This window comes from Thalia democratica, chromosome 7, assembly GCF_965202585.1.
Source record: "Thalia democratica chromosome 7, ktThaDemo2.hap1.1, whole genome shotgun sequence".
Lineage (NCBI taxonomy): Eukaryota > Metazoa > Chordata > Thaliacea > Salpida > Salpidae > Thalia > Thalia democratica.
Window position 1 is genome coordinate 49983365 of NC_139171.1, and position 27208 is coordinate 50010572.

The 27208-nt window shown below is 25.9% G+C and overlaps 4 protein-coding genes across 4 annotated transcripts; all 4 read right to left on the reverse strand.

Moving 5' to 3' along the window:
* Positions 1-5264: 5264 nt before the first annotated feature.
* On the reverse strand, positions 5265-8450 carry LOC145841527 (uncharacterized). Its single transcript, XM_082948886.1, has 9 exons — positions 8324-8450; positions 7874-7991; positions 7471-7590; positions 7060-7257; positions 6798-6892; positions 6503-6615; positions 5825-5998; positions 5548-5688; positions 5265-5441 (listed from the first exon to the last, which is right to left on the reverse strand). The coding sequence occupies exons 1-9, from the start codon at positions 8448-8450 to the stop codon at positions 5265-5267; spliced, it is 1263 nt and encodes a 420-aa protein (XP_082805012.1).
* Positions 8451-11083: 2633 nt separating this feature from the next.
* On the reverse strand, positions 11084-14237 carry LOC145841528 (uncharacterized). The gene is made up of 9 exons (XM_082948887.1): positions 14111-14237; positions 13658-13775; positions 13248-13367; positions 12856-13053; positions 12594-12688; positions 12297-12409; positions 11629-11802; positions 11352-11492; positions 11084-11260 (listed from the first exon to the last, which is right to left on the reverse strand). Exons 1-9 carry the CDS (start codon positions 14235-14237, stop codon positions 11084-11086), a joined length of 1263 nt encoding a protein of 420 aa, XP_082805013.1.
* A 2625-nt stretch (positions 14238-16862) lies between these two features.
* Positions 16863-20031, reverse strand: LOC145841530 (uncharacterized). The gene is made up of 9 exons (XM_082948888.1): positions 19905-20031; positions 19466-19571; positions 19049-19180; positions 18639-18836; positions 18376-18470; positions 18083-18195; positions 17408-17581; positions 17131-17271; positions 16863-17039 (listed from the first exon to the last, which is right to left on the reverse strand). Exons 1-9 carry the CDS (start codon positions 20029-20031, stop codon positions 16863-16865), a joined length of 1263 nt encoding a protein of 420 aa, XP_082805014.1.
* Positions 20032-22673: 2642 nt separating this feature from the next.
* On the reverse strand, positions 22674-25842 carry LOC145841531 (uncharacterized). The gene is made up of 9 exons (XM_082948889.1): positions 25716-25842; positions 25277-25382; positions 24860-24991; positions 24450-24647; positions 24187-24281; positions 23894-24006; positions 23219-23392; positions 22942-23082; positions 22674-22850 (listed from the first exon to the last, which is right to left on the reverse strand). Exons 1-9 carry the CDS (start codon positions 25840-25842, stop codon positions 22674-22676), a joined length of 1263 nt encoding a protein of 420 aa, XP_082805015.1.
* Between the last annotated feature and the right edge of the window lie 1366 nt (positions 25843-27208).

Consider the following 27208-nt stretch of genomic DNA (forward strand, 5'->3'; position numbering starts at 1 on the left):
AACAAAAATAAAAAAAAGGTACCGACCGAGGGTTTGGGGTAACAGTGATAAAAAAAATAATGATTAAAAAAAAAAGTTACCGACTGAGGGTTAAGAGTAGAAGTGATAGCAGAAAAAAAAACTAAAAAAAAAGATATAAACAAATAAAAATTTAATTTATGCAAAAAAGTCTCCGTGCAAAAGTGTCTTCATGCAATTTTGTGCACTCGTGCAATTTTGTACGTTCGTGAAAATTGGACAGCTACCCACACTACCTATACTTAAAATATTTAACTACCATGTGAGTACGTGATAATTAAAATACACTTTTTTTAATTTTGTAGTGCAAACTCAAAAACAAAATATTGATTTTAAAAAATAACTTACAAAATATAACTTAATTAATAACAATTACTTTTTTATTCTATAGAAAAATTTACTTAAATATGTTTTTTCTTTTAGTCTAACTAAGTGACTTTTCAAAAAACAATTGGAAATATCAAGAGGTGATAGTTTAAAATAGATAACATAGATTTTTTTAAACAATTTATGATCCCAAATAGCATATATGCCAGGTTATGAAATGGTGAGAGGGGTTCTATTCATCTATGACTTATGTAGTTGTTAAATGAAAAAAAGATAGGAATAAAAATATACATTTTATTTGAAAATAGTAGTCCTAAGCACTAAATTTTTTTCTGTATTTTACGTAAACAAAATGGACTTTTTTTTAAAGTTCTTATTTCCTTAGGGTCAAATATTCAATAACAAGCTACAATTAGTTTAAAAATTACCTACAATTTAGAAAGTAAAAATTTTATAACTGCCTAAAATTTTGAAATCGCCCCCCACCCCTTTACTAGTTATTGCCCTCGACTTACTAAAATTGCCCCCAGGGGGACGGTACCGCCCACTTTGGGAAATCCTTGTTTAAACCATTATAACTGTGAAACAATTAGAAAAACAAAACGTCTTTGATATTTCAAACTGAAATTAAAGATATAAAAAGAAAGAACTACGAAGAAAATTAAACTATCAATTTAAACGGGTGGGTGTCAGAATGGCACAGCGATACTTTAGCACGGTGGGTAACGTTTACACGGCGTCATTTTAGTACGGTGCGTCACTTTTACACGGCGTCATTTTAGCACGGTGCGTCACTTTAGCACAGTGGGTCACTTTTTCACGGTGTATTACTTTAGCACAGTGTCACTTTGTCACGGTGGGTCAATTTTGAACGGAGCGTTATTTTTGCATGAAATAAAGCTTTTCAATAGGAGGTTCTATGAAACTTTTTATTCAACTGCTAAAAACTATATGTTAAATATCTAAAATTGTAGGAATTTTAATCTTGAAGTAAGATTTTTTTAATTTGTCCATTAGTTTTTTAAGAAAAACTTAACTTTATACTTTTTAGTAGTAATAGTTTTAACTTTTTAACACTATTTAGTATCAAACTAAAAATATTAAAGTGTGTTGCTTAGTAGTTATATACATTCTAAATAAGTAATAGGATAGAACAAATAATATAACAACTAATAAATACGATAATATTTTTGTTTTAATTAAATGAAAGCTAAGATAGTTCAAAACTTTGTAAAGAAAACTCAGAAATCAAAGTAGTAAAACTGTTTAAAAACAAATCAAAATATGTTTTTAAAAACTGTTTTAGTGTATTCTTATTTACTGATTTTGTAATTAATGTTTAATATTTTTTAATTATTTATATCATATGGTAATATAATACTTTAAAAATTCTAAAATGTTAATTTATTTAGGCTAGAAAGTTTAGTAAAACTAAGAAAAGCTTTTAAGTATTAACCCTATTTAATTTTATTGATCCCTATAATTTAATTAAGTTGACCAAAAAACTTGAAAACTTTATACTGTATTTTTTGAAACAACTTTATTTTTTCAAGTATTGAGTTTAATTTCATACAACATAAATTTGTTTTAGATTAGATGTAGTCTGTGTTTTTCAACGTGACAATAAATTTTTAAACTTTTATTTTTAAGTAAGTTCTTAAAAAAACGTGTTGATTTATAGAAATTTTGCACTATAATTGTTCTTACTTTTTATTAATAAAAAAACCGTTAAAAAAAAAAAAGTTATAAAATATGTAATTTAGAATGTTTTCTAACACAGCATTTGTATTTTTTAAGACGTTTCAATTCTAAAAACTCTGTAATTGTTGATAACAATTCTTGCAGCAAGTAATTAATTATTTAACGTTTATTTTTCATTGCATATTCTTAAATGACATCTATGATTTTAGTTTTACTATTTATGCAAAATTTTCGTTATAAGCCTTTTATCCAATATATAAACATGAAAAGCGGTGAAACGTAAAAAATAAGGAGTTTTAGAATTCTTTATGTGTGTATAAATGTTATCTATGAACTTGAATTTTAAAGTTTTTAAAACTAATGTGTTAAGCAACTGTAATTTTAAAACATAAAAATAAGTTTTTTGTTTTAATATTTAACATCAAAACGCAAAACAAAACAATTAAAGATTTGATTTCAGAAGTAAATTTAACTTTCTTTTTATGTTTGTAATATTTTTACTTTATGAAATTGAACTTGAGTTACTCATAAATTGTTTTAATACCTATGCCAGTATAACTCACTACATGTTTATAAAAATATTTTTAAATATGTAGTGTTAGCTTAATATTTATAATTATATTTGTTTTTTTAAATTTAGCTATATATACTTTTAGAAAGTTGTCAAAAAAATACATAGTATTACATCGAAATTAAAAAAAAAATTCCAAAATAAAGTTATAAATAAAATTTAAGTGTTTTACGATTCTAATGCCATTCATTACTTTTAATTTTAAATTTAGTTTTTAAAAACGTGTTTTACATACTACAGAGGTCTTAATAATTATAGTATAAAATGTATTATCGAAAAATTTTCAAATGGAGGTTTAAAAAGATTTAGCTTGTGCAAAACAACGCTCATTCCGAAAAAAAAAAGATAAAAAAGACTCTTCAAACAAAAACAAAGTAGAAAAAACTGCAAAAATGACGCTCGGTAAAAAACTGACGCCCCATGTAAAAGTGACCCGTAGTGCTAATGTGACGAACCGTGCTAGAATGACGCCCGGCTAAAGTGATGTCGTACAAAAGTGACGCACCGTGCAAAAGTGACTCACCATGCCAAAGTGACGCCATGCTATTCTGACCCGCTCCCATTTTAATAGGGTCAGCCTATTTTAAGTCGATGATTAGTTTTCTTAAAAAAGCTCGTGTTCTCGCAAGCCGCAGTTTATAGATAAAAGTCTTCCATGGGCCGCAGTTCTTAAAGCAATTTTAATAGCCAATATGAAAAACTTTAATGTATCAAAGTATGATAAAATAAGTAACAATAGAGCACTAGTAACAATTAACTAACAAGTTCAGAGCAAAATTGTAGATTTTTTACTACAACCAAAAAAGATTATATTTAATAAGTATGACTTTTGTTATAATACCTGGCTTGCCGCAATTTCCTAACTTTTAGTTAGGGAGTATCCAGCAGAATAACAAATAAATTGGCTATGAAAAGTGTTTGATCTTCAAGTACAATAGTATTTTTTTTTGACGAAAAGATAAAACCAGCTGATTCCAAATGTGATATTTAAATAAACGACTCTTAAAAACTTATATTATTCTGAAAAATGTTTTTCAGGGCCCAGATCCGGGCTAGTCATTTTCACTTCAAGGATCTTTCTCGCAGGTCGTATGTAGCCCATACCAAGTTTATTTCCTCGTCTTTTGTTTCATAGTAAAATATAAATTGTAGAACTTTTTATAGTTTAAAAAACATTGTAAGTAAAATAGCCAAGTTTTAGCCATTGGAACAGTGTTTCTTTTCTGGAACATTTTAATTATTTATGTTTTGCTGATTCTAAAATCTTGAAAACTATCTAAATCTAGCTTTGTACTAGTTTAGTTTATAAAATGTTTAGATGTTCAAATATATTTAAGCTTAATGTATTTCCTTTTTTTAATTTTCAAAATAAGCTTTTTTTTTGTGAAATTTATTAATTTTTGTACACTATTTAAATTGTTGCATTACTTAAACCTTTCTATTTGATCTACTAGCTACCTTAGTTAATTTATTTTTTTTATAATAAAATTTTAATACTTGATATAATGAAATGATATTAAACAAATACTTTAAGTTTAGAACATGAAAGAATTGAAAATGCAAAATTTTATATATCTCTATTAAAAGTTGTTATAGAAGTTGAACCAATCTTATAGTAATCTAACATAAGGATACCTCAGTACAAAAGCCTGCCCTTGTCTAATATTATTAAAGAAGAAACTGATAGTATTCCAGTATACATATAAATAATCTAACATATATATGTACAATTATTATAGCAAGATAAATCGCCTAAAGTTTAACACTTTTATAAATTTATAAAGTTTATAGTGTAACATATTAATAAACTACTAAAAAGTAAACAAGTAGCTAATTTATTTTATATATATATATATTAATATGAATTTAAACTACTCTAGAGTTTGCGTACAACAGTTAATTGGCATGGCACTCTAAAAAATAGAAATAAAAGACTTCTGTTGTTACTAAGTACTTAAAAGTAGACATTAAAACCATCAAAAAATACACAAATTAAGTCTGTTTATTTTAAGTAAACATACCTCCGTCTTTTGAGGCAAACTTATTTGTTTCTACAAACCTGAAAATATTTTATCTAAAAGAATAACGTTTCTGATAAAAAACTTTGAGTTTTATTACAAAACTTTAAATGTCAGTAAAGTAAATAATTTAAATTATATTTTTATTTCAAATTATTGGCTTCGACTGCGTAAGTTGTCAGGCTTTTTTTTTTGTATTTTATTAAATTTATTTTAGATTCATTATGTTCTAGAGTAAATAAGTATTTTGACAACAATCAAACCTTTATTCATAGAATATTTTTTTCGATAAAAAAACTAATTCTTTTTGCTTTATTATTTACCGCCATAATAACTTGATTAATAAAAACCTAGTAAAAACGTTATCAGTTTAGTACATGTTTTAAATAAGAAAACTTTTTAAAATTTATTTGTTAGAAAATTAACTAGCTACAATACTACAATTTACATGAGTTTATTTAATTCTGAAACTATACACTTATCAACCCAAAATACTAGAAAGTACCTTAAAAAGATAATCAATCTCCTATGTTTATAAAAAAACATTTTAAAGCATATTACAAAAAAAAACAAGAGTTAGAGCATCAATTAGCATAGCTTCAAAAGTACTGATGACTAAAACGTTTTATCTAGTTTTTGGGAGTATAGTTGTCGGCACATGAGAATCGTTTGCAGCTAAAAAACTTTTCTATGGTCGCTTCATCTACGTTCTCTCTATTCTTTTGATGATTTGCTACAAATGCTTGAAGTACTTCAATCAGACGTTTCTTGAGTTCTCCCGATAAAAGTTCTCCTTTAGCATATGCCTAAAATTAATATGAAGATAGATTTATAAATTTTATAAAAAAAAATTAACTAATGACATTACTTTGAAATTATCTACCATGTTTAAAAGTATACATCGTTACTAACAGCTTTAATTTTTTCATATTCTTCATCATCGTCTAAGAAGAAATTAAGATATTTAATGCACACATCAACTTCAATATTTCCTCCAAGTTTTCGGTGCAATTCAACTGTATCTTGGCCTCCACTGAATGCGTACTTATTAATCTGTATAAAATTTTTTAAAATCATGTAAATCACTTATATATCAAAGTAAATAACTAAGAATACTTTTAAATAAGATCCAGTTAGAATATTACGTTAAACTAAAATAAAATGAAAAATAATTTTTTTGAAGTAATACCTTGGTTTTTATTTGTTGGGGAGTATCAGTGAGAAATATTCCGCTGTTTTCATCTGAAGCACTCATTTTAGAGACGGCTCCTTGCAATGCCGGAAAAAATACGGAGTGAATCAACGCAGGCTTTTTGAATCCTAACGTTGGTGCATAATGCCTTGTCAAGCGGAAGTATGGATCCTAAAATAATTGAAAATAACTAATTAAGTAAAGTTTAGTTTAGAAACTTTGATGTTATGTTAGTTTGTTCTTCGATGATAGTGCTATAGATAAGCTACTATCATATGCATACACATATACTTTGCTAGATGCATTGAGCTTTTAAGTAAAATGATTTAATGAAACTAATAAAATTAATAAGTTCTAATTTTTAAAAGGTCTTAATTATAAATAATATTACATTTTTGCCCTTTTTAAAATAGTTGATAAGACCTAGATAAGTATTTGTAGAAGCAATAACAAATAAAAATTATTTTTGATACTAAATATGTAAAATTAAAATAGACTCAGTTTTCATTAAGTAAAATTTTTTTAATTAATAGTTTTATAGCGTTAAACTTGTGTAAACATATTTTAAAACTCATCATAAACCGACTGTTTGAGCAATTGAATATAATTAAAAACTATCAGTTTTTAATATTACCAAATTAAACTTATATAAATAACAAAATGTTTGGACATTACCTGATCAATAGCGCATGGAATGAGGCATTCCACGTCTCTACATCCGTTAAAAATGTGTGGAAAACTGGAAGAAAATGAAGGGCAAGCTTGCACTGGTGGAAAACTTACTTGTCCTAGAATAAAATTTATTTATTTTTAATTAGTGATAAGTATTTTCAAAAATAAAAAAAATAAATATATGTAAAACTATACTTTTATATGTATTGTTCTATAATAAGAGTTTAAACTTTTTAATTCAACTACTTAAAAATACGTTGTTTATCTGTTTTAGATTGAATTAAAACTTTTAACTAACCAATATTATTATCTCCCTCGAAGCCGAAGCAGCCTTTTACTTGATTTAATGTGACAGCCTTTTTAAACTTGATAATATTCTTAAAGAATTCTTTTCTGTAAGCATGAATTATTTTTATTTAAACTTAAATGTTTATGCTTACTATTAATTTTTATTTTAATTTAAAATTGTTTTTATAAGCGTTTCAAACATGTTTTAATAAATAGATTTCACTATTTATAAACATTTCCTTTTCAAATGCAAAAATTAAATAGTTACTTACCCATGTCCCTCAGTTATATATTCAACATCAGTAAAAATAAAAGTTTTGTCCGGGTCAAATCCGCACGCGATAATATCTTTGGCGTTTGCGTAAGCTAAATCGGTGTAATCATCAAGGTTCTTGCCGTCTTTGAAGAAAAACTTTTTATCATCAGTCATCTGGATGACTAAAGGCACATCAAACACTTTCTGAAGCCATCTGGTATAAAGATAACTAGTAAAAACTTGTTCCGAAACTTGCAGTTTTAGTGTGTTAAGTGTAAAGTTTAGTAGTAACATAAAAGGCTGAGTATAATTAAAAGAAAACAACTTAATAAAAAGCTTAAACTATAAAAAGTACGTTTTGAAAATATTATTTCTAAACATTAAAAAACACATTTAATAATTGTGTATTAATTAGTGTGCAACTAACTGAGTGAACATGAAATGAACCATATGACCAAGATGCATGGCAGTAGATGAAGGTCCACGTCCAGTGTACAAATAAAAAGGCTTCCCAGCTATGTAGTTCGTTAACACTTGATCCAGTTCTCTTAATGAAAAATTATGATAAATCAATAAGCTTTTTAAAAAATGTTAAAACTTGCAAACAGAGACACTTATTAGATATTTGTTTTAGTAATATTAGCAATGCAACACAAATTTTCCGTAGATAACTCAATACTTTTATGGTAAGTTATGATCAACTACAATTACAGAAAATAGATACATTATTTTTAGAATAATAAAAAAAATATGTTTTTAAAATTTCTATCCTATAATTTTTATACTGATGTTTTTAAATTATTTTATGTTTGTTAACTAATAATAAAAACTTATGAGAAAAAAATATTTTTCTTCTAAGAAAGGTATGCATTTTCATAATCTTTTTGTCAAGAACTTCTTGAAATTTTTGTAACACATCTTCACTAATTCTTTCTGATCCAAACTTAACTGAAAATTATACTTTTTATTTTTATTCATGCTTATAACTATTAAGGTTTATTAAAAGTTAAGTCCGGTAGATCATTTTTCTAAAGTTTTTAACTTAAGACGTTCCTCTAATATAAGACCTAATTAATGATGATAAAACAGCAAAATATCTGGTTAACGAGTAGTAGTTAGACAAAAAGTTTAATGATATCTAGTAAAGTGATTAAATTGTTTTAACTGTTTAGTTTAAAAAGATTTTTCATTAAAAATAACTTTATGAAGACTACCAAAATTCTTAAAAAAAAAATTAAAAGAAAAATCAAGATCAAACTTATATAAATGGTTCAGCTTACCAATGAGTTTTTCATAATCAATTCCTTTATTGCTTGATGCCTTTACAGACCACGGATCTACAACATCTTCAGTTTCTGAGTTATTCATTGAAGTGTTTTCCATTTTACGATTAATTTCTTCTGCCATTTTAGCTTTTATGTAATAATTTTCTGAAAATTTTTAGTGAATAGGATTTAGTATAGAACAAATTTAAATTGTAACTAAGTTTTTAAGATCCATTCTTTAAAATACCTAATTTATTTTTTTCTGTAAAATTTTTTAACATGAAAAATAATATTAATAATTTCTTTTTAATTTAAATTATAATTGACGTAATTGACAAGCAAAAAATATGTATGTACCCTAAAAGTTAAAGAAATATTAAAATTTTAAAATAGTTTTAAATATAAGATGTTGCAAAAGTCTTTTTTAAAGAGGTTTGAAAATATTAAATTTTTAACTTAACATATTATAGACTTATAAAAATGATACTTAAATTTCTCATAACCACTTGTTTAGAACCTAAACTGTACTTAAAGTTTTTTTAAAACTTTATTTATCCTGAATTTTATCCTAAGCTGTTACTCGTTGCTCTATTACCTACAAATGATATTAAGAATGCTTGCGTGTAAAATAAAAAGTTGTAATTTTCTAATTAAATCCAAGAATCGCTTCATTAAAACTATTTAACAGGATTATGTAATTTGATAACTTTTTATATTACTTATTTTTTCATTGTTAAAGTAAAAGACTAACTTACTTCAGCGTGAGGTTTTTAAATCAATATGTGTCAGAAACTAAGTTAAATAATTTCATACAAGCTATAATACTAAATAACATATTTATAAACCACAAGGACTTTTGAGTTAATAAAACAGAGTCATTGAAATCAGCTAAGACTCTAAAATTTTCTCGGTGTACCCTTAATTTTGCACAGAAGTTTAAACATATACAAGTTTGCCTGTAATATATTAAAGGATATGCAAGATATGAAGTATTATAGTCATTTACTTTAAAAATGAAAAACATAGTGAGATATAAAAAAGGAATCATATTGCTTTATCCATTTAAGAGGTTTAAATGAACCGTTTCTATAAACTAATTAGAAATTTACCTCAAAAATATTTTGGAGACGCAACTTTATTTTATAAAGAAAAAAAGATACAACAACATGATAATTTTTTTAGTTGCCAAAAAAGTAAAATATACAAATCCTATTAACATTTGTTAAAGGTCATTTATGATACAATTAAATAGATAATCTATTACATCTAATTGAAGACTGAAAAACATACAAAGAAAAAAAAAACATTTAAATAATGATATAGTCTTTGTAAACTATACCTCTCTACTAAAAATTCCATAAATGTTTCCCATAAAACATATGTCATAAACTTTCAACATAATATTTAAATAAAGATGTTTAGAAAAAAATCCTAGTTAGGCCTGAGCTATGCAAATAAGTTTTCACTGAACTGAGGAAAACCTTACTTAAATGAAATGAAACAAACTTCCTACAAATATATTTACTTTTTATATTCTCGTAGGAGAAAAGCCAAAATGTTATTTGAACTGAAATGTGTTCTCAAGCAAACACAAAAAACTAAACACATAATGAATAATTATCATTTTATCCAAAAATCTGAAATTAAACGCCTTAATTATGTACTTATTTATTCATAGTTTAAAAAAATAGTTTATCATAAATTTTATACTGTGGGCAAAACTCTAAATGAAAGTTGAGGAGGCTTTTATAAGTGCTAAAAAAGCACAGTATTATCCACTCAAGCGTTAAATCATTAATTAGTTTTACATTTCATTTAACTATTGACAAAAAATTGAGTACAATTCAAAAAGTTTGAAGTGGTTTACCGGATCCAAAATATCGAAAACAGCCGAATCAGAGTCTCATTTTGAAATTAGAATTCGGCAGAATCAGAATTCGAGTTTTAATTTGAAATTTAGGATTTGGCAGAATCCGAATCCGAGTCCAAGTTTTTGATTCTGTAGATCACTACTTAACATATTGCAGACTTATAACATTGATATTTAAATTAATCATAATCGCTAGTTTAGAATCTGAACTATACTTAAAGTCTTTTATATTTTATTTTTTCTGAATAAGTTATTTATCCTAAGCTCTTACTTCTTGTCCTGTAACCTACAGATGACGATATTGAATGCTAGCTTAAAATAAAAACTTAAACAGAATAAGTAAATAAATAAAAAACTAAGTATAGTGTCGGTTCTAAACTAGCGATTATGATGAATTAAAGTAAAAATGTTATAGGTTCACAATTGTTAAATTGAATAATCAAATGTTTTAAACATGTCTCTTAATTACAGATTAGATACATACATAAAACCTTTATACCTTCATTGATATCACTACATATAATTTTGTAAAAAACTGTTTCAAATTTTACAAGTTTAGAAACTAAAAATAAAAAACTTTTGCAACTTCTCAAAACGACCTATTGTAAACCTTTTAGTAATCGGTTTGTACACTGTTTGGATACAGTTTAACGTCTTGTCCAGGACTAAGTGGCACAAAATGAATAAATAATAACCAAAGGTGTAAGAAACTACAGACTTACAAAATGATACATAATTATAAATTTATTAATTTTTTTTTTTTTTTAAATTAAGTTTATTATAAAGTTATACACTACACGAAACTAAAAAAAATGAAAAAACCCAACGAATATTACAAAAAAAAAACAAGAATTGGAGCATCAAGTAGCATAGCTTCAAAAGTACTGATGACTAAAACGTTTTATCTAGTTTTTGGGAATATAGTTGTCGGCACATGAGAATCGTTTGCAGCTAAAAAACTTTTCTATGGTCGCTTCATCTACGTTCTCTCTATTCTTTTGATGATTTGCTACAAATGCTTGAAGTACTTCAATCAGACGTTTCTTGAGTTCTCCCGATAAAAGTTCTCCTTTAGCATATGCCTAAAATTAGTATGAAGATACAATTATCAAATTTAAATAAAAGTCACTTTAAAATTAAATAGCAAGTTTAAAAATATACAACGTTACTGACAGCTTTAATTTTTTCATATTCTTCATCATCGTCTAAGAAGAAATTAAGATATTTAATGCACACATCAACTGCAATATTTCCTCCAAGTTTTCGGTGCAATTCAACTGTATCTTGGCCTCCACTGAATGCGTACTTATTAATCTGTGTAAAGTTTTTAAAATTCATGTAAATCACTTATACATCAAAGTAAATAACTAAAAATACTTTTAAATAAGATCCAGTTAGAATATCACGTTAAACTAAAATAAAATGAAAAATAATTTTTTTGAAAAAATACCTTAGTTTTTATTTGTTGGGGCGTATCAGTGAGAAATATTCCGCTGTTTTCATCTGAAGCACTCATCTTAGAGACGGCTCCTTGCAATGCCGGAAAAAACACGGAGTGAATCAACGCAGGCTTTTTGAATCCTAACGTTGGTGCATAATGCCTTGCCAAGCGGAAGTATGGATCCTATAATAATTGAAAATAATTAATTAAGTAAAGTTTAGTTTAGAAACTTTGATGTTATGTTAGTTTGTTCTTCGATTATAGCGCTATGGATCATATGCATACACATATACTTTGCTAGATGCATTGAGCTTTTAAGGAAAAGGATCTGATTTCACTAATAAAATAAATAAGTTTAAACTTTTAAAAGGCTTTAATTTAAAATACTATTATATTTTTGCCCTTTTTAAAATAGTTGATAAGATCTAGAAAAGTATTTGTAGAAGCAATAACAAATTAATTTTTTTATGATACTAAATATGTAAAATTAAAATCATACACAGTTTTCATTAAGTACACTTTTTTTCATTAATAGTTTTATAGCGTTAAACTTGGGTAAACATATTTCAAAACTCATCGTAAAACGACTGTTTAAGCAATTGAATGTAAATTAAAACTATCAGTTTGTATTATTATTAAATTGAACTAGTATAAATAACAAAATATTTGGACATTACCTGATCGATAGCGCATGGAATGAGGCATTCCACGTCTCTACATCCGTTAAAAATGTGTGGAAAACTGGAAGAAAATGAAGGACAAGCTTGTACTGGTGGAAAACTTACTTGTCCTAGAATAAAATTTATTTATTTTTAATTAGTGATAAGTATATTTTCGAAAATTAAATAAACAAACATATGTAAAACTATACTTTTATATGTATTGTTCTATAATAAGAGTTTAAAATTTTTAATTCAACTACTTAAAAATACGTTGTTTATCTGTTTTAGATTGAATTTAAATTTTTAACTAACCAATATTATTATCTCCTTCGAAGCCGAAGCAGCCTTTAACTTGATTTAATGTGACAGCTTTTTTAAACTTGATAATATTCTTAAAGAATTCTTTTCTGTAAGCATGAATTATTTTTATTTAAACTTAAATGTTTATGCTTACTATTAACTTTTATTTTAATTTAAAATTGTTTTTATAAGCGTTTCAAACATGTTTTAATAAATAGATTTCACTTTTTATAAACGTTTCTGTTTTAAATGCAAAAATTAAATAGCTACTTACCCATGTCCCTCAGTTATATATTCAACATCAGTAAAAATAAATGTTTTGTCCGGGTCGAATCCGCAAGCAATAATATCTTTGGCGTTTTCGTAAGCTAAATCGGTGTAATCATCAAGGTTCTTGCCGTCTTTGAAGAAAAACTTTTCATCATCAGTCATCTGGATGACTAAAGCCACATCAAACACTTTCTGAAGCCATCTGGTATAAAAATAACTAGTAAAAACTTGTTCCGAAACTTGCAGTTTTAGTGTGTTAAGTGTAAAATTTAGTAGTAACATAAATATCTGAGTATAATTAAAAGCTTAAACTATAAAAAGTAATTTTTGAAAATATTCTTTCTAAACATTAAAAAACACATCTAATAATTGTGTATTAATAACTGTGCCACTAACTGAGTGAACATGAAAGGAACCATATGACCAAGATGCATGGCAGTAGATGAAGGTCCACGTCCAGTGTACAAATAAAAAGGCTTCCCAGCTATGTAGTTCGTCAACACTTGATCCAATTCTCTTAATGAAAAATTATGATAAATCAATAAGCTTTTTAAAAGATGTCAAAACTTGCAAACAGAGACACTTATTAGATATTTGTTAGTAATATTAGCAATGCAAGACAGATTTTCCGTAGATAACTCAATTACTTTTATGGTAATTTATGGTAGTCCAACTACAACTACAGAAAATAGATACATTATTTTTAGAATAATTAAAAAAAAAGATGTTTTTGAAACTTCTATTTGCATTAATTTTTATACTGATGTTTTTAAATTATTTTGTTTATGTTAACTAATAATAAAAACCTATGAGAAAAAAATATTTTTCTTCTAAGAAAGGTATGCATTTTCATATTCTTTTTGTCAAGAACTTCTTGAAATTTTTGTAACACATCTTCACTGATTCTTTCTGATCCAAACTTAACTGCAAATTATACTTGTTATTTTTATTCATGCTTATAACTATTAAGGTTTATTAAAAGTTAAGTACGGTAGATCATTTTTCTAAAGTTTTTAACTTAAGACGTTCCTATAATATAAGACCTAATTAATGATGATAAAAAAGCAAAAAATCTGGTTAACGAGTAGTAGTTAGACAAAAAGTTTAGTGATATCTAGTAAAGTGATTAAATTGTTTTAACTGTTTAGTTTAAAAAGATTTTTCATTAAAAATAACTTTATGAAGACTACCAAAATTCTTAAAAAAAAAAAATTGAAAAGAAAAATCAAGATCAAACTTTTATAAATGGTTCAGCTTACCAATGAGTTTTTCATAATCAATTCCTTTATTGCTTGATGCCTTTACAGACCACGGATCTACAACATCTTCATTTTCTGAGTTATTTATTGAAGTGTTTTCCATTTTACGAGTAACTTCTTCTGCCATTTTAGCTTTTATGTAATAGTTTTCTGAAAATTTTTAGTGAATAGGGTTTAGTAAAGAAAAAATTTAAATTGTAACTAAGTTTTTAAGATCCATTCCTTAAAATACTTAATCTATTTTTTTTCTGTAAAATTTCTCAACATGAAAAGTAATATTAATAAGTTTTTTATTAACTTAAATTATAATTGACGTAATTGACAAGCAAAAAATAGGTATGTACCCTAAAAGTTAAGGAAATATTAAAATTTTTAATATAAGATGTTGCAAAAGTCTTTTTTTTTTCAAAGAGGTTTGAAAATATTATATTTGTAACTTAAAATATTATAGACTTATAAAAATGATACTTAAATTCATCATAACCACTAGTTTAGAACATAAACTGTACTTAAAGTTTTTTTAAAACTTTATTTATCCTGAATTTTATCCTAAGCTGTTACTCGTTGCTCTGTTACCTTGAAATGACTTTTAGAATGCTTGCATGTAAAATAAAAAGTTGTAATTTTCTAATTAGTTCCAATAATCGCTTCATTAAAACTATTTAACAGGATTAGGTAATTTGATACCTTTTTATATTATTTATTTTTCATTGCAAAGTAAAAGACTAACTTACTTCAGCGTGAAGTTTTTTATGTGTCAGAAACTAAGTTAAATAATTTCATACAAGCTATAATACTAAATAATATATTTATAAACCACAAGGACTTTTGAGTTAATAAAATAGAGTCATTGAAATCAGCTAAGACTCTAAAATTTTTACGGTGTATCCTTAACTTTGCACAGAAGTTTAAACAAATACAAGTTTGCCTGTAATATATCAAATGATATGCAAGATATGAAGTAAGTTAGTCTTTTATTTTAAAAATGAAAAAATTAGTTAGATATAAAAAGGAATCATATTGCTTAATCTAGTTAAGTGGTTTAAATGAACCGTTTCTATAAACTAATTAGAAATTTACCTCAAAAATATTATGGAGACGCAACTTTAATTTAAAAAGTTAAAAAGACACAACAAAATGACAATTTTTTTTAGTTGCAAAAAAAGTAAAATATACAAAACCTATTAATATTTGTTAAAGGTCATTTTATGACACAATCAAATAAATAATCAATAACATCTAAATGGAGACTGAAAACCATATTAAGAAAAAAAAAACTTTAAATAAATTATATAGGCTTTGTAAACTATACCTCTCTACTATAAATTCCATAAAATTTTGCCATGAAATAGAGGTCATAAACTTTCAAGGTAATCATTAAATAAAGAAGCTTAGAAAAAAATCCTAGTTAGGCCTGAGCTATACAAATAAGTTTTCACTGAACTGAGGTGACCTGAGGAAAACCGTACTAAAATGAAATAAAACAAACTTCTTACAAGTATACTTATTTTTCATATTCACGTAGGAAAAAAGCCAAAATGTGATTTGAAATGAAATAGGTTCAAAAGCAAACACAAAAAACTAAACACATGATGAATAACTATAACTTTATCCAAAAAGCTAAAATAAAACGCCTTAATTATGTACTTATTTATTTTATAGTCAAACAAAAATTGTTTATCATAAATTTTATACTGTGTGCAAAACTCTAAATGAAAGTTGAAGAGGCGTTTATAAGTGTTAAAAAGCAGTTTTATCCACTCAAGAATGAAATCATTAATTATTTTTACATTTCATATAACTTTTGACAAAAATTTAGTACAATTCAAAAAGTTTGAAGTGGTTTACCGGATCCAAAACCTCGGAAAGGGCCGAATCAGAGTCTCATTTTGAAATTAGGATTCGGCAGAATCCGAATTCGAGTTTTATTTTGAAATTATGATTCGGCCGGATCCGAATTAAAGTTTTTGATTCTGTAGATCACTACTTAACATATTGCAGACTTATAACATTGATACTTAAATTAATCATAATCGCTAGTTTAGAACTTGAACTATACTTAAAGTTTGTTATATTTTATTTTTTTTGAATAAGTTATTTATCCTAAGCTCTTACTTCTTTTCTTGTAACCTACAGATGGCGATTTTGAATGCTACCTTAGAATAAAAACTTAAACAGAATAAGTAAATTAAGAAAAAAATTAAGTATAGTTTCGGTTCTAAACTAGCGATTATGATGAATTAAAGTAAAAATATTATAAGTTCACAATATGTTAAGTTGAACAATCAAATGTGTTAAACATGTCTCTTAATTATAGATTAGATACATTTATAAAAAATTTATACTTGATTGGTATCATTACTTATAATTTTGTAAAAAATTGTTTCACATATTACAAGTTTAGAAACTAAAAATAAAAGACTTTTACAACTTTTCAAAACGACCTAGTGTAAACCTTTTAGTTATCGGTTCGTACACTGTTTGGATACAGTTTAACGTCTTGTCCAGGACTAAGTGGCACAAAATGAACAAATAATAGCCATAGGTGTAGGAAACTATAGATTTACAAAATGATATATAATTATAAATTTAATAATAAAACTTTTTTTGGTAAAAATTAAGTTTATTATAAATTATACACTTCACGAAACTAAACAAACTGAAAAAGCCCAACGCATATTACAAAAAAAAAACAAGAATTGGAGCATCAATTAGCATAGCTTCAAAAGTACTGATGACTAAAAAGTTTTGTCTAGTTTTTGGGAATATAGTTGTCGGCACATGAGAATCGTTTGCAGCTAAAAAACTTTTCTATGGTCGCTTCATCTACGTTCTCTCTATTCTTTTGATGATTTGCTACAAATGCTTGAAGTACTTCAATCAGACGTTTCTTGAGTTCTTCCGATAAAAGTTCTCCTTTAGCATATGCCTAAAATTAATATGAAGATAAAATTATCAAATTTAAATAAAAGTTACTTTAAAATTTAATACCAAGTTTGAAAATATATAACGTTACTGACAGCTTTAATTTTTTCATATTCTTCATCATCGTCTAAGAAGAAATTAAGATATTTAATGCACACATCAACTTCAATATTTCCTCCAAGTTTTCGGTGCAATTCAACTGTATCTTGGCCTCCACTGAATGCGTACTTACTAATCTGTATAAAATTTTTAAAAATCATGTAAATCACTTATATATCAAAGTAAATAACTAAGAATATTTTTAAATAAGATCCAATTAGATTATTAAGTTAAACTAAAATAAAATGAAAGATAATTTTTTTGAAGTAATACCTTGGTTTTTATTTGTTGGGGCGTATCAGTGAGAAATATTCCGCTGTTTTCATCTGAAGCACTCATCTTAGAGACGGCTCCTTGCAATGCCGGAAAAAATACGGAGTGAATCAACGCAGGCTTTTTGAATCCTAACGTTGGTGCATAATGCCTTGTCAAGCGGAAGTATGGATCCTATAACAATTGTAAATATTTAATTAAGTACAGTTTAATTTAGAAACTTTAATTTCATGTTAGTTTTTTCTTTGACAATAGCTTTATGGATAAAGTATTTTCATGTACATACACATATACTTTGCAAGAAGCCTTGAGCTTTTAAGGAAAATAATCTGATTTAACTAATAAAATAAGTTCTAATTTTTAAAAGGCGCTAACTAAAAATACTACTACATTTTTGCCCTTTTAAAAATAGTTGATAAGATCTAGAAATGTATTTGTAGAAGCAATAACAAATTAAAACTATTTTAGATACTAAATATGTAAAATCAAAATCATACTCAGTTTTCATTAAGTACAATTTTTTTCATTAATAGTTTTATAGCGTTAAATTTGTGTAAACATATTTCAAAACTCATCGTAAACCGACTGTTTAAGCAATTGAATGTAAATTAAAACTATCAGTTTGTATTATTATTAAATTAAACTAGTATAAATAACAAAGTATTTGGACATTACCTGATCGATAGCGCATGGAATGAGGCATTCCACGTCTCTACATCCGTTAAAAATGTGTGGAAAACTGGAAGAAAATGAAGGGCAAGCTTGTACTGGTGGAAAGCTTACTTGTCCTAGAATAAAATTTATATACTTTTATTTAGTGATAAGTATTTATTCCTAAATTAAATAAATATATGTAAAACTATACTTTTATATGTATTGTTTTATAATAAGAATTTAAACTTTATAATTCAACTACTTGAAAATACGTTGTTTATCTGTTTTAAATTGAATTAAAACTTTTAACTAACCAATATTATTATCTCCTTCGAAGCCGAAACAGCCTTTTACTTGATTTAGTGTGACAGCTTTTTTAAACTTGATAATGTTCTTGAAGAATTCTTTTCTGTAAACATGAAATATTTTTTATAAACTTAAACGCTTATGCTTACTATTAGTTTATATTTTAATTTAACATTATTATTATAAGCGTTTCAACCATGTTTTAATAAATAGATTTCACTTTTTATAAAAATTTCTGAGTTCAAATTAAAAAAATTGAATATCCACTTACCCATGTCCCTCAGTTATATATTCAACATCAGTGAAAATAAAAGTTTTGTCCGGGTCAAATCCGCAAGCGATAATATCTTTGGCGTTTGCGTAAGCTAAATCGGTGTAATCATCAAGGTTCTTGCCGTCTTTGAAGAAAAACTTTTCATCGTCAGTCATCTGTATGACTAACGGCACATCAAACACTTTCTGAAGCCATCTGGTATAAAGATAACTAGTAAAAACTTGTTCCGAAACTTGCAGTTTTAGTGTGTTAGGTGTAAAGTTTAGTAGTAACATAAAAGGCTGAGTATAATTAAAAGAAAACAACTTAATAAAAAGCTTAAACTATAAAAAGTACGTTTTAAAATTACTATTTCTAAACATTACAAACACATTAAAATATTGTGTATTAATAACTGTGCCACTAACTGAGTGAACATGAAAGGAACCATATGACCAAGATGCATGGCAGTAGATGAAGGTCCACGTCCAGTGTACAAATAAAACGGCTTCCCAGCTATGTAGTTCGTCAACACTTGATCCAATTCTCTGGATGGAAAATTATGATAAATCAATAAGCTTTTTAAATGATGTCAAAACTTGCAAACAGAGACACTTATTAGATATTTGTTTTAGTAATATTAGCAATGCAACACAGATTTTCCGTAGATAACTCAATACTTTTATGGTAAGTTATGATCAACTACAATTACGGAAAACAGATACATTATTTTTAGAATAATTAAAAAAAAGACGTTTTTAAAATTTCTATTTGCATTAATTTTTATACTGATGTTTTTGAATTATTTTGTATTTGTTAACTAATAATAAAAACCTATGAGAAAAAATATTTTTCTTCTAAGAAAGGTATGCATTTTCATATTCCTTTTGTCAAGAACTTCTTGAAATTTTTGTAACACATCTTCACTAATTCTTTCTGATCCAAACTTAACTGAAAATTATACTTTTTATATTTATCCATGCTTATAACTATTAAGGTTTATTAAAAGTTAAGTCCGGTAGATCATTTTTCTAAAGTTTTTAACTTAAGACGTTCCTATAATATAAGACCTAATTAATGATGATAAAACAGCAAAATATCTGGTTAACAAGGAGTAGTTAGACATAAAGTTTAGTGATATCTAGTAAAGTGATTAAATTGTTTTAACTGTTTAGTTTAGAAAGATTTTTCATTAAAAATAACTTTATGAAGACTACCAAAATTCTTAAAAAAAAAATTGAAAAGAAAAATCAAGATCAAACTTATATAAATGGTTTAGCTTACCAATGAGTTTTTCATAATCAATTCCTTTATTGCTTGATGCCTTTACAGACCATGGATCTACAACATCTTCAGTTTCTGAGTTATTTATTGAAGTGTTTTCCATTTTACGAGTAATTTCTTCTGCCATTTTAGCTTTTATGTAATAGTTTTCTGAAAATTTTTAGAGAATAGGATTTAGTATAGAAAAAATCTAAATTGTAACTAAGTTTTTAAGATCCATTCCTTACAATAATTACTAGTTAAGTTAAATAATTACGAGTAATAGTTAATTTTTTAGAAAAGAGAAATTAATATTTTTTTTTAACCTAAATTATTGACATAATTGACAAGTAAAAAAATATGTATATACCCTAAAAGTTAAGGAAATATTAAAATTTTAAAATAGTTTTAAATATAAGAAGTTGCAAAAGTCTTTTTTTTTTCAAAGAGGTTTGAAAATATTATATTTTTAACTTAACATATTATAGACTTATAAAAATGGTACTTAAATTCCTCATAACCACTATTTAGAACCTAAACTGTACTTAAAGTTTTTTTAAAACTTTATTTATCCTGAATCTTATCCTAAGCTGTTACTCGTTGCTCTATTACCTTGGAATTATTTTTAGAATGCTTGCGTGTAAAACAAAAGTTGTAATTTTCTAATTACTTCCAAGAATTGCTTCATTAAAACCATTTAACAGGATTAGGTAATTTGATACCTTTTTATATTACTTATTTTTCATTGTTAAAGTAAAAGACTAACTTACTTCAGCGTGAAGTTTTTAAACCAATATGTGTCAGAAACTAAGTTAAATAATTTCTTACAAGCTATAATACTAAATAATATATTTATAAACCACAAGGACTTTTGAGTTAATAAAATAGAGTCATTGAAATCAGCTAAGACTCTAAAGTTTTTACGGTGTATCCTTAATATTGCACAGAAGTTTAAACAAATACAAGTTTTCCTGTAATATATCAAAGGATATGCAAGATATGAAGTAAGTTAGTCTTTTATTTTAAAAATGAAAAAATTAGTGAGATATAAAAAGGAATCATATTGCTTAATCTAGTTAAAAGGTTTAAATGTGCTGTTTCTATAAACTAATTAGAAATTTACCTCAAAAATATTATGGAGACGCAACTTTATTTTAAAAAGTTAAAAAGACACAACAAAATGACAATTTTTTTTGATTGCAAAAAAAGTAAAATAAACAAATCCTATTAATATTTGTTAAAGGTCATTTTATGACACAATCAAATAAATAATCAATAACATCTAAGACTGAAAACCATATTAAGAAAAAAAAAACTTTAAATAAATTATATAGGCTTTGTAAACTATACCTCTCTACTATAAATTCCATAAAATTTTGCCATGAAATAGAGGTCATAAACTTTCAAGGTAATCATTAAATAAAGAAGCTTAGAAAAAAATCCTAGTTAGGCCTGAGCTATGCAAATAAGTTTTCACTGAACTGAGGTGACCTGAGGAAAACCGTACTAAAATGAAATAAAACAAACTTCTTACAAGTATACTTATTTTTCATATTCACGTAGGAAAAAAGCCAAAATGTTATTTGAAATGAAATAGGTTCAAAAGCAAACACAAAAAACTAAACACATGATGAATAACTATAACTTTATCCAAAAAGCTAAAATAAAACGCCTTAATTATGTACTTATTTATTTTATAGTCAAACAAAAATTGTTTATCATAAATTTTATACTGTGTGCAAAACTCTAAATGAAAGTTGAAGAGGCGTTTATAAGTGTTAAAAAGCAGTTTTATCCACTCAAGAGTGAAATCATTAATTATTTTTACATTTCATATAACTTTTGACAAAAATTTAGTACAATTCAAAAAGTTTGAAGTGGTTTACCGGATCCAAAACCTCGGAAAGGGCCGAATCAGAGTCTCATTTTGAAATTAGGATTCGGCAGAATCCGAATTCGAGTTTTATTTTGAAATTATGATTCGGCCGGATCCGAATCAAAGTTTTTGATTCTGTAGATCACTACTTAACATATTGCAGACTTATAACATTGATACTTAAATTAATCATAATCGCTAGTTTAGAACTTGAACTATACTTAAAGTTTGTTATATTTTATTTTTTTTGAATAAGTTATTTATCCTAAGCTCTTACTTCTTTTCTTGTAACCTACAGATGGCGATTTTGAATGCTAGCTTAGAATAAAAACTTAAACAGAATAAGTAAATTAAGAAAAAAATTAAGTATAGTTTCGGTTCTAAACTAGCGATTATGATGAATTAAAGTAAAAATATTATAAGTTCACAATATGTTAAGTTGAACAATCAAATGTGTTAAACATGTCTCTTAATTATAGATTAGATACATTTATAAAAAATTTATACTTGATTGGTATCATTACTTATAATTTTGTAAAAAATTGTTTCACATATTACAAGTTTAGAAACTAAAAATAAAAGACTTTTACAACTTTTCAAAACGACCTAGTGTAAACCTTTTAGTTATCGGTTCGTACACTGTTTGGATACAGTTTAACGTCTTGTCCAGGACTAAGTGGCACAAAATGAACAAATAATAGCCATAGGTGTAGGAAACTATAGATTTACAAAATGATATATAATTATAAATTTAATAATAAAACTTTTTTTGGTAAAAATTAAGTTTATTATAAATTATACACTTCACGAAACTAAACAAACTGAAAAAGCCCAACGCATATTACAAAAAAAAAACAAGAATTGGAGCATCAATTAGCATAGCTTCAAAAGTACTGATGACTAAAAAGTTTTGTCTAGTTTTTGGGAATATAGTTGTCGGCACATGAGAATCGTTTGCAGCTAAAAAACTTTTCTATGGTCGCTTCATCTACGTTCTCTCTATTCTTTTGATGATTTGCTACAAATGCTTGAAGTACTTCAATCAGACGTTTCTTGAGTTCTTCCGATAAAAGTTCTCCTTTAGCATATGCCTAAAATTAATATGAAGATAAAATTATCAAATTTAAATAAAAGTTACTTTAAAATTTAATACCAAGTTTGAAAATATATAACGTTACTAACAGCTTTAATTTTTTCATATTCTTCATCATCGTCTAAGAAGAAATTAAGATATTTAATGCACACATCAACTTCAATATTTCCTCCAAGTTTTCGGTGCAATTCAACTGTATCTTGGCCTCCACTGAATGCGTACTTACTAATCTGTATAAAATTTTTAAAAATCATGTAAATCACTTATATATCAAAGTAAATAACTAAGAATATTTTTAAATAAGATCCAATTAGATTATTAAGTTAAACTAAAATAAAATGAAAGATAATTTTTTTGAAGTAATACCTTGGTTTTTATTTGTTGGGGCGTATCAGTGAGAAATATTCCGCTGTTTTCATCTGAAGCACTCATCTTAGAGACGGCTCCTTGCAATGCCGGAAAAAATACGGAGTGAATCAACGCAGGCTTTTTGAATCCTAACGTTGGTGCATAATGCCTTGTCAAGCGGAAGTATGGATCCTATAACAATTGTAAATATTTAATTAAGTACAGTTTAATTTAGAAACTTTAATTTCATGTTAGTTTTTTCTTTGACAATAGCTTTATGGATAAAGTATTTTCATGTACATACACATATACTTTGCAAGAAGCCTTGAGCTTTTAAGGAAAATAATCTGATTTAACTAATAAAATAAGTTCTAATTTTTAAAAGGCGCTAACTAAAAATACTACTACATTTTTGCCCTTTTAAAAATAGTTGATAAGATCTAGAAATGTATTTGTAGAAGCAATAACAAATTAAAACTATTTTTGATACTAAATATGTAAAATCAAAATCATACTCAGTTTTCATTAAGTACAATTTTTTTCATTAATAGTTTTATAGCGTTAAATTTGTGTAAACATATTTCAAAACTCATCGTAAACCGACTGTTTAAGCAATTGAATGTAAATTAAAACTATCAGTTTGTATTATTATTAAATTAAACTAGTATAAATAACAAAGTATTTGGACATTACCTGATCGATAGCGCATGGAATGAGGCATTCCACGTCTCTACATCCGTTAAAAATGTGTGGAAAACTGGAAGAAAATGAAGGGCAAGCTTGTACTGGTGGAAAGCTTACTTGTCCTAGAATAAAATTTATATACTTTTATTTAGTGATAAGTATTTATTCCTAAATTAAATAAATATATGTAAAACTATACTTTTATATGTATTGTTTTATAATAAGAATTTAAACTTTATAATTCAACTACTTGAAAATACGTTGTTTATCTGTTTTAAATTGAATTAAAACTTTTAACTAACCAATATTATTATCTCCTTCGAAGCCGAAACAGCCTTTTACTTGATTTAGTGTGACAGCTTTTTTAAACTTGATAATGTTCTTGAAGAATTCTTTTCTGTAAACATGAAATATTTTTTATAAACTTAAACGCTTATGCTTACTATTAGTTTATATTTTAATTTAACATTATTATTATAAGCGTTTCAACCATGTTTTAATAAATAGATTTCACTTTTTATAAAAATTTCTGAGTTCAAATTAAAAAAATTGAATATCCACTTACCCATGTCCCTCAGTTATATATTCAACATCAGTGAAAATAAAAGTTTTGTCCGGGTCAAATCCGCAAGCGATAATATCTTTGGCGTTTGCGTAAGCTAAATCGGTGTAATCATCAAGGTTCTTGCCGTCTTTGAAGAAAAACTTTTCATCGTCAGTCATCTGTATGACTAACGGCACATCAAACACTTTCTGAAGCCATCTGGTATAAAGATAACTAGTAAAAACTTGTTCCGAAACTTGCAGTTTTAGTGTGTTAGGTGTAAAGTTTAGTAGTAACATAAAAGGCTGAGTATAATTAAAAGAAAACAACTTAATAAAAAGCTTAAACTATAAAAAGTACGTTTTAAAATTACTATTTCTAAACATTACAAACACATTAAAATATTGTGTATTAATAACTGTGCCACTAACTGAGTGAACATGAAAGGAACCATATGACCAAGATGCATGGCAGTAGATGAAGGTCCACGTCCAGTGTACAAATAAAACGGCTTCCCAGCTATGTAGTTCGTCAACACTTGATCCAATTCTCTGGATGGAAAATTATGATAAATCAATAAGCTTTTTAAATGATGTCAAAACTTGCAAACAGAGACACTTATTAGATATTTGTTTTAGTAATATTAGCAATGCAACACAGATTTTCCGTAGATAACTCAATACTTTTATGGTAAGTTATGATCAACTACAATTACGGAAAACAGATACATTATTTTTAGAATAATTAAAAAAAAGACGTTTTTAAAATTTCTATTTGCATTAATTTTTATACTGATGTTTTTGAATTATTTTGTATTTGTTAACTAATAATAAAAACCTATGAGAAAAAATATTTTTCTTCTAAGAAAGGTATGCATTTTCATATTCCTTTTGTCAAGAACTTCTTGAAATTTTTGTAACACATCTTCACTAATTCTTTCTGATCCAAACTTAACTGAAAATTATACTTTTTATATTTATCCATGCTTATAACTATTAAGGTTTATTAAAAGTTAAGTCCGGTAGATCATTTTTCTAAAGTTTTTAACTTAAGACGTTCCTATAATATAAGACCTAATTAATGATGATAAAACAGCAAAATATCTGGTTAACAAGGAGTAGTTAGACATAAAGTTTAGTGATATCTAGTAAAGTGATTAAATTGTTTTAACTGTTTAGTTTAGAAAGATTTTTCATTAAAAATAACTTTATGAAGACTACCAAAATTCTTAAAAAAAAAATTGAAAAGAAAAATCAAGATCAAACTTATATAAATGGTTTAGCTAACCAATGAGTTTTTCATAATCAATTCCTTTATTGCTTGATGCCTTTACAGACCATGGATCTACAACATCTTCAGTTTCTGAGTTATTTATTGAAGTGTTTTCCATTTTACGAGTAATTTCTTCTGCCATTTTAGCTTTTATGTAATAGTTTTCTGAAAATTTTTAGAGAATAGGATTTAGTATAGAAAAAATCTAAATTGTAACTAAGTTTTTAAGATCCATTCCTTACAATAATTACTAGTTAAGTTAAATAATTACGAGTAATAGTTAATTTTTTAGAAAAGAGAAATTAATATTTTTTTTAACCTAAATTATTGACATAATTGACAAGTAAAAAAATATGTATATACCCTAAAAGTTAAGGAAATATTAAAATTTTAAAATAGTTTTAAATATAAGAAGTTGCAAAAGTCTTTTTTTTTTCAAAGAGGTTTGAAAATATTATATTTTTAACTTAACATATTATAGACTTATAAAAATGGTACTTAAATTCCTCATAACCACTATTTAGAACCTAAACTGTACTTAAAGTTTTTTTAAAACTTTATTTATCCTGAATCTTATCCTAAGCTGTTACTCGTTGCTCTATTACCTTGGAATTATTTTTAGAATGCTTGCGTGTAAAACAAAAGTTGTAATTTTCTAATTAGTTCCAAGAATTGCTTCATTAAAACCATTTAACAGGATTAGGTAATTTGATACCTTTTTATATTACTTATTTTTCATTGTTAAAGTAAAAGACTAACTTACTTCAGCGTGAAGTTTTTAAACCAATATGTGTCAGAAACTAAGTTAAATAATTTCTTACAAGCTATAATACTAAATAATATATTTATAAACCACAAGGACTTTTGAGTTAATAAAATAGAGTCATTGAAATCAGCTAAGACTCTAAAGTTTTTACGGTGTATCCTTAATATTGCACAGAAGTTTAAACAAATACAAGTTTTCCTGTAATATATCAAAGGATATGCAAGATATGAAGTAAGTTAGTCTTTTATTTTAAAAATGAAAAAATTAGTGAGATATAAAAAGGAATCATATTGCTTAATCTAGTTAAAAGGTTTAAATGAGCTGTTTCTATAAACTAATTAGAAATTTACCTCAAAAATATTATGGAGACGCAACTTTATTTTAAAAAGTTAAAAAGACACAACAAAATGACAATTTTTTTTGATTGCAAAAAAAGTAAAATAAACAAATCCTATTAATATTTGTTAAAGGTCATTTTATGACACAATCAAATAAATAATCAATAACATCTAAGACTGAAAACCATATTAAGAAAAAAAAAACTTTAAATAAATTATATAGGCTTTGTAAACTATACCTCTCTACTATAAATTCCATAAAATTTTGCCATGAAATAGAGGTCATAAACTTTCAAGGTAATCATTAAATAAAGAAGCTTAGAAAAAAATCCTAGTTAGGCCTGAGCTATGCAAATAAGTTTTCACTGAACTGAGGTGACCTGAGGAAAACCGTACTAAAATGA

Coding starts and splice junctions, on each gene's coding strand:
- LOC145841527 (XM_082948886.1), bottom strand. CDS start 8,450: ATGGCAGAAGAAATTAATCGTAAAATGGAAAACACTTCAATGAATAAC. Junction 7,258..7,470: donor GTTCATTTCATGTTCACTCA/GTTAGTTGCACA, acceptor TCTTTATACCAG/ATGGCTTCAGAAAGTGTTTG. Junction 5,442..5,547: donor AATATGAAAAAATTAAAGCT/GTTAGTAACGAT, acceptor TATTAATTTTAG/GCATATGCTAAAGGAGAACT.
- LOC145841528 (XM_082948887.1), bottom strand. CDS start 14,237: ATGGCAGAAGAAGTTACTCGTAAAATGGAAAACACTTCAATAAATAAC. Junction 13,776..14,110: donor TGATTATGAAAAACTCATTG/GTAAGCTGAACC, acceptor TATAATTTGCAG/TTAAGTTTGGATCAGAAAGA. Junction 12,689..12,855: donor TATATAACTGAGGGACATGG/GTAAGTAGCTAT, acceptor TCATGCTTACAG/AAAAGAATTCTTTAAGAATA.
- LOC145841530 (XM_082948888.1), bottom strand. CDS start 20,031: ATGGCAGAAGAAATTACTCGTAAAATGGAAAACACTTCAATAAATAAC. Junction 19,572..19,904: donor TGATTATGAAAAACTCATTG/GTAAGCTAAACC, acceptor TATAATTTTCAG/TTAAGTTTGGATCAGAAAGA. Junction 18,196..18,375: donor CGAAGGAGATAATAATATTG/GTTAGTTAAAAG, acceptor ATTTTATTCTAG/GACAAGTAAGCTTTCCACCA.
- LOC145841531 (XM_082948889.1), bottom strand. CDS start 25,842: ATGGCAGAAGAAATTACTCGTAAAATGGAAAACACTTCAATAAATAAC. Junction 25,383..25,715: donor TGATTATGAAAAACTCATTG/GTTAGCTAAACC, acceptor TATAATTTTCAG/TTAAGTTTGGATCAGAAAGA. Junction 23,083..23,218: donor CCCAACAAATAAAAACCAAG/GTATTACTTCAA, acceptor AATTTTATACAG/ATTAGTAAGTACGCATTCAG.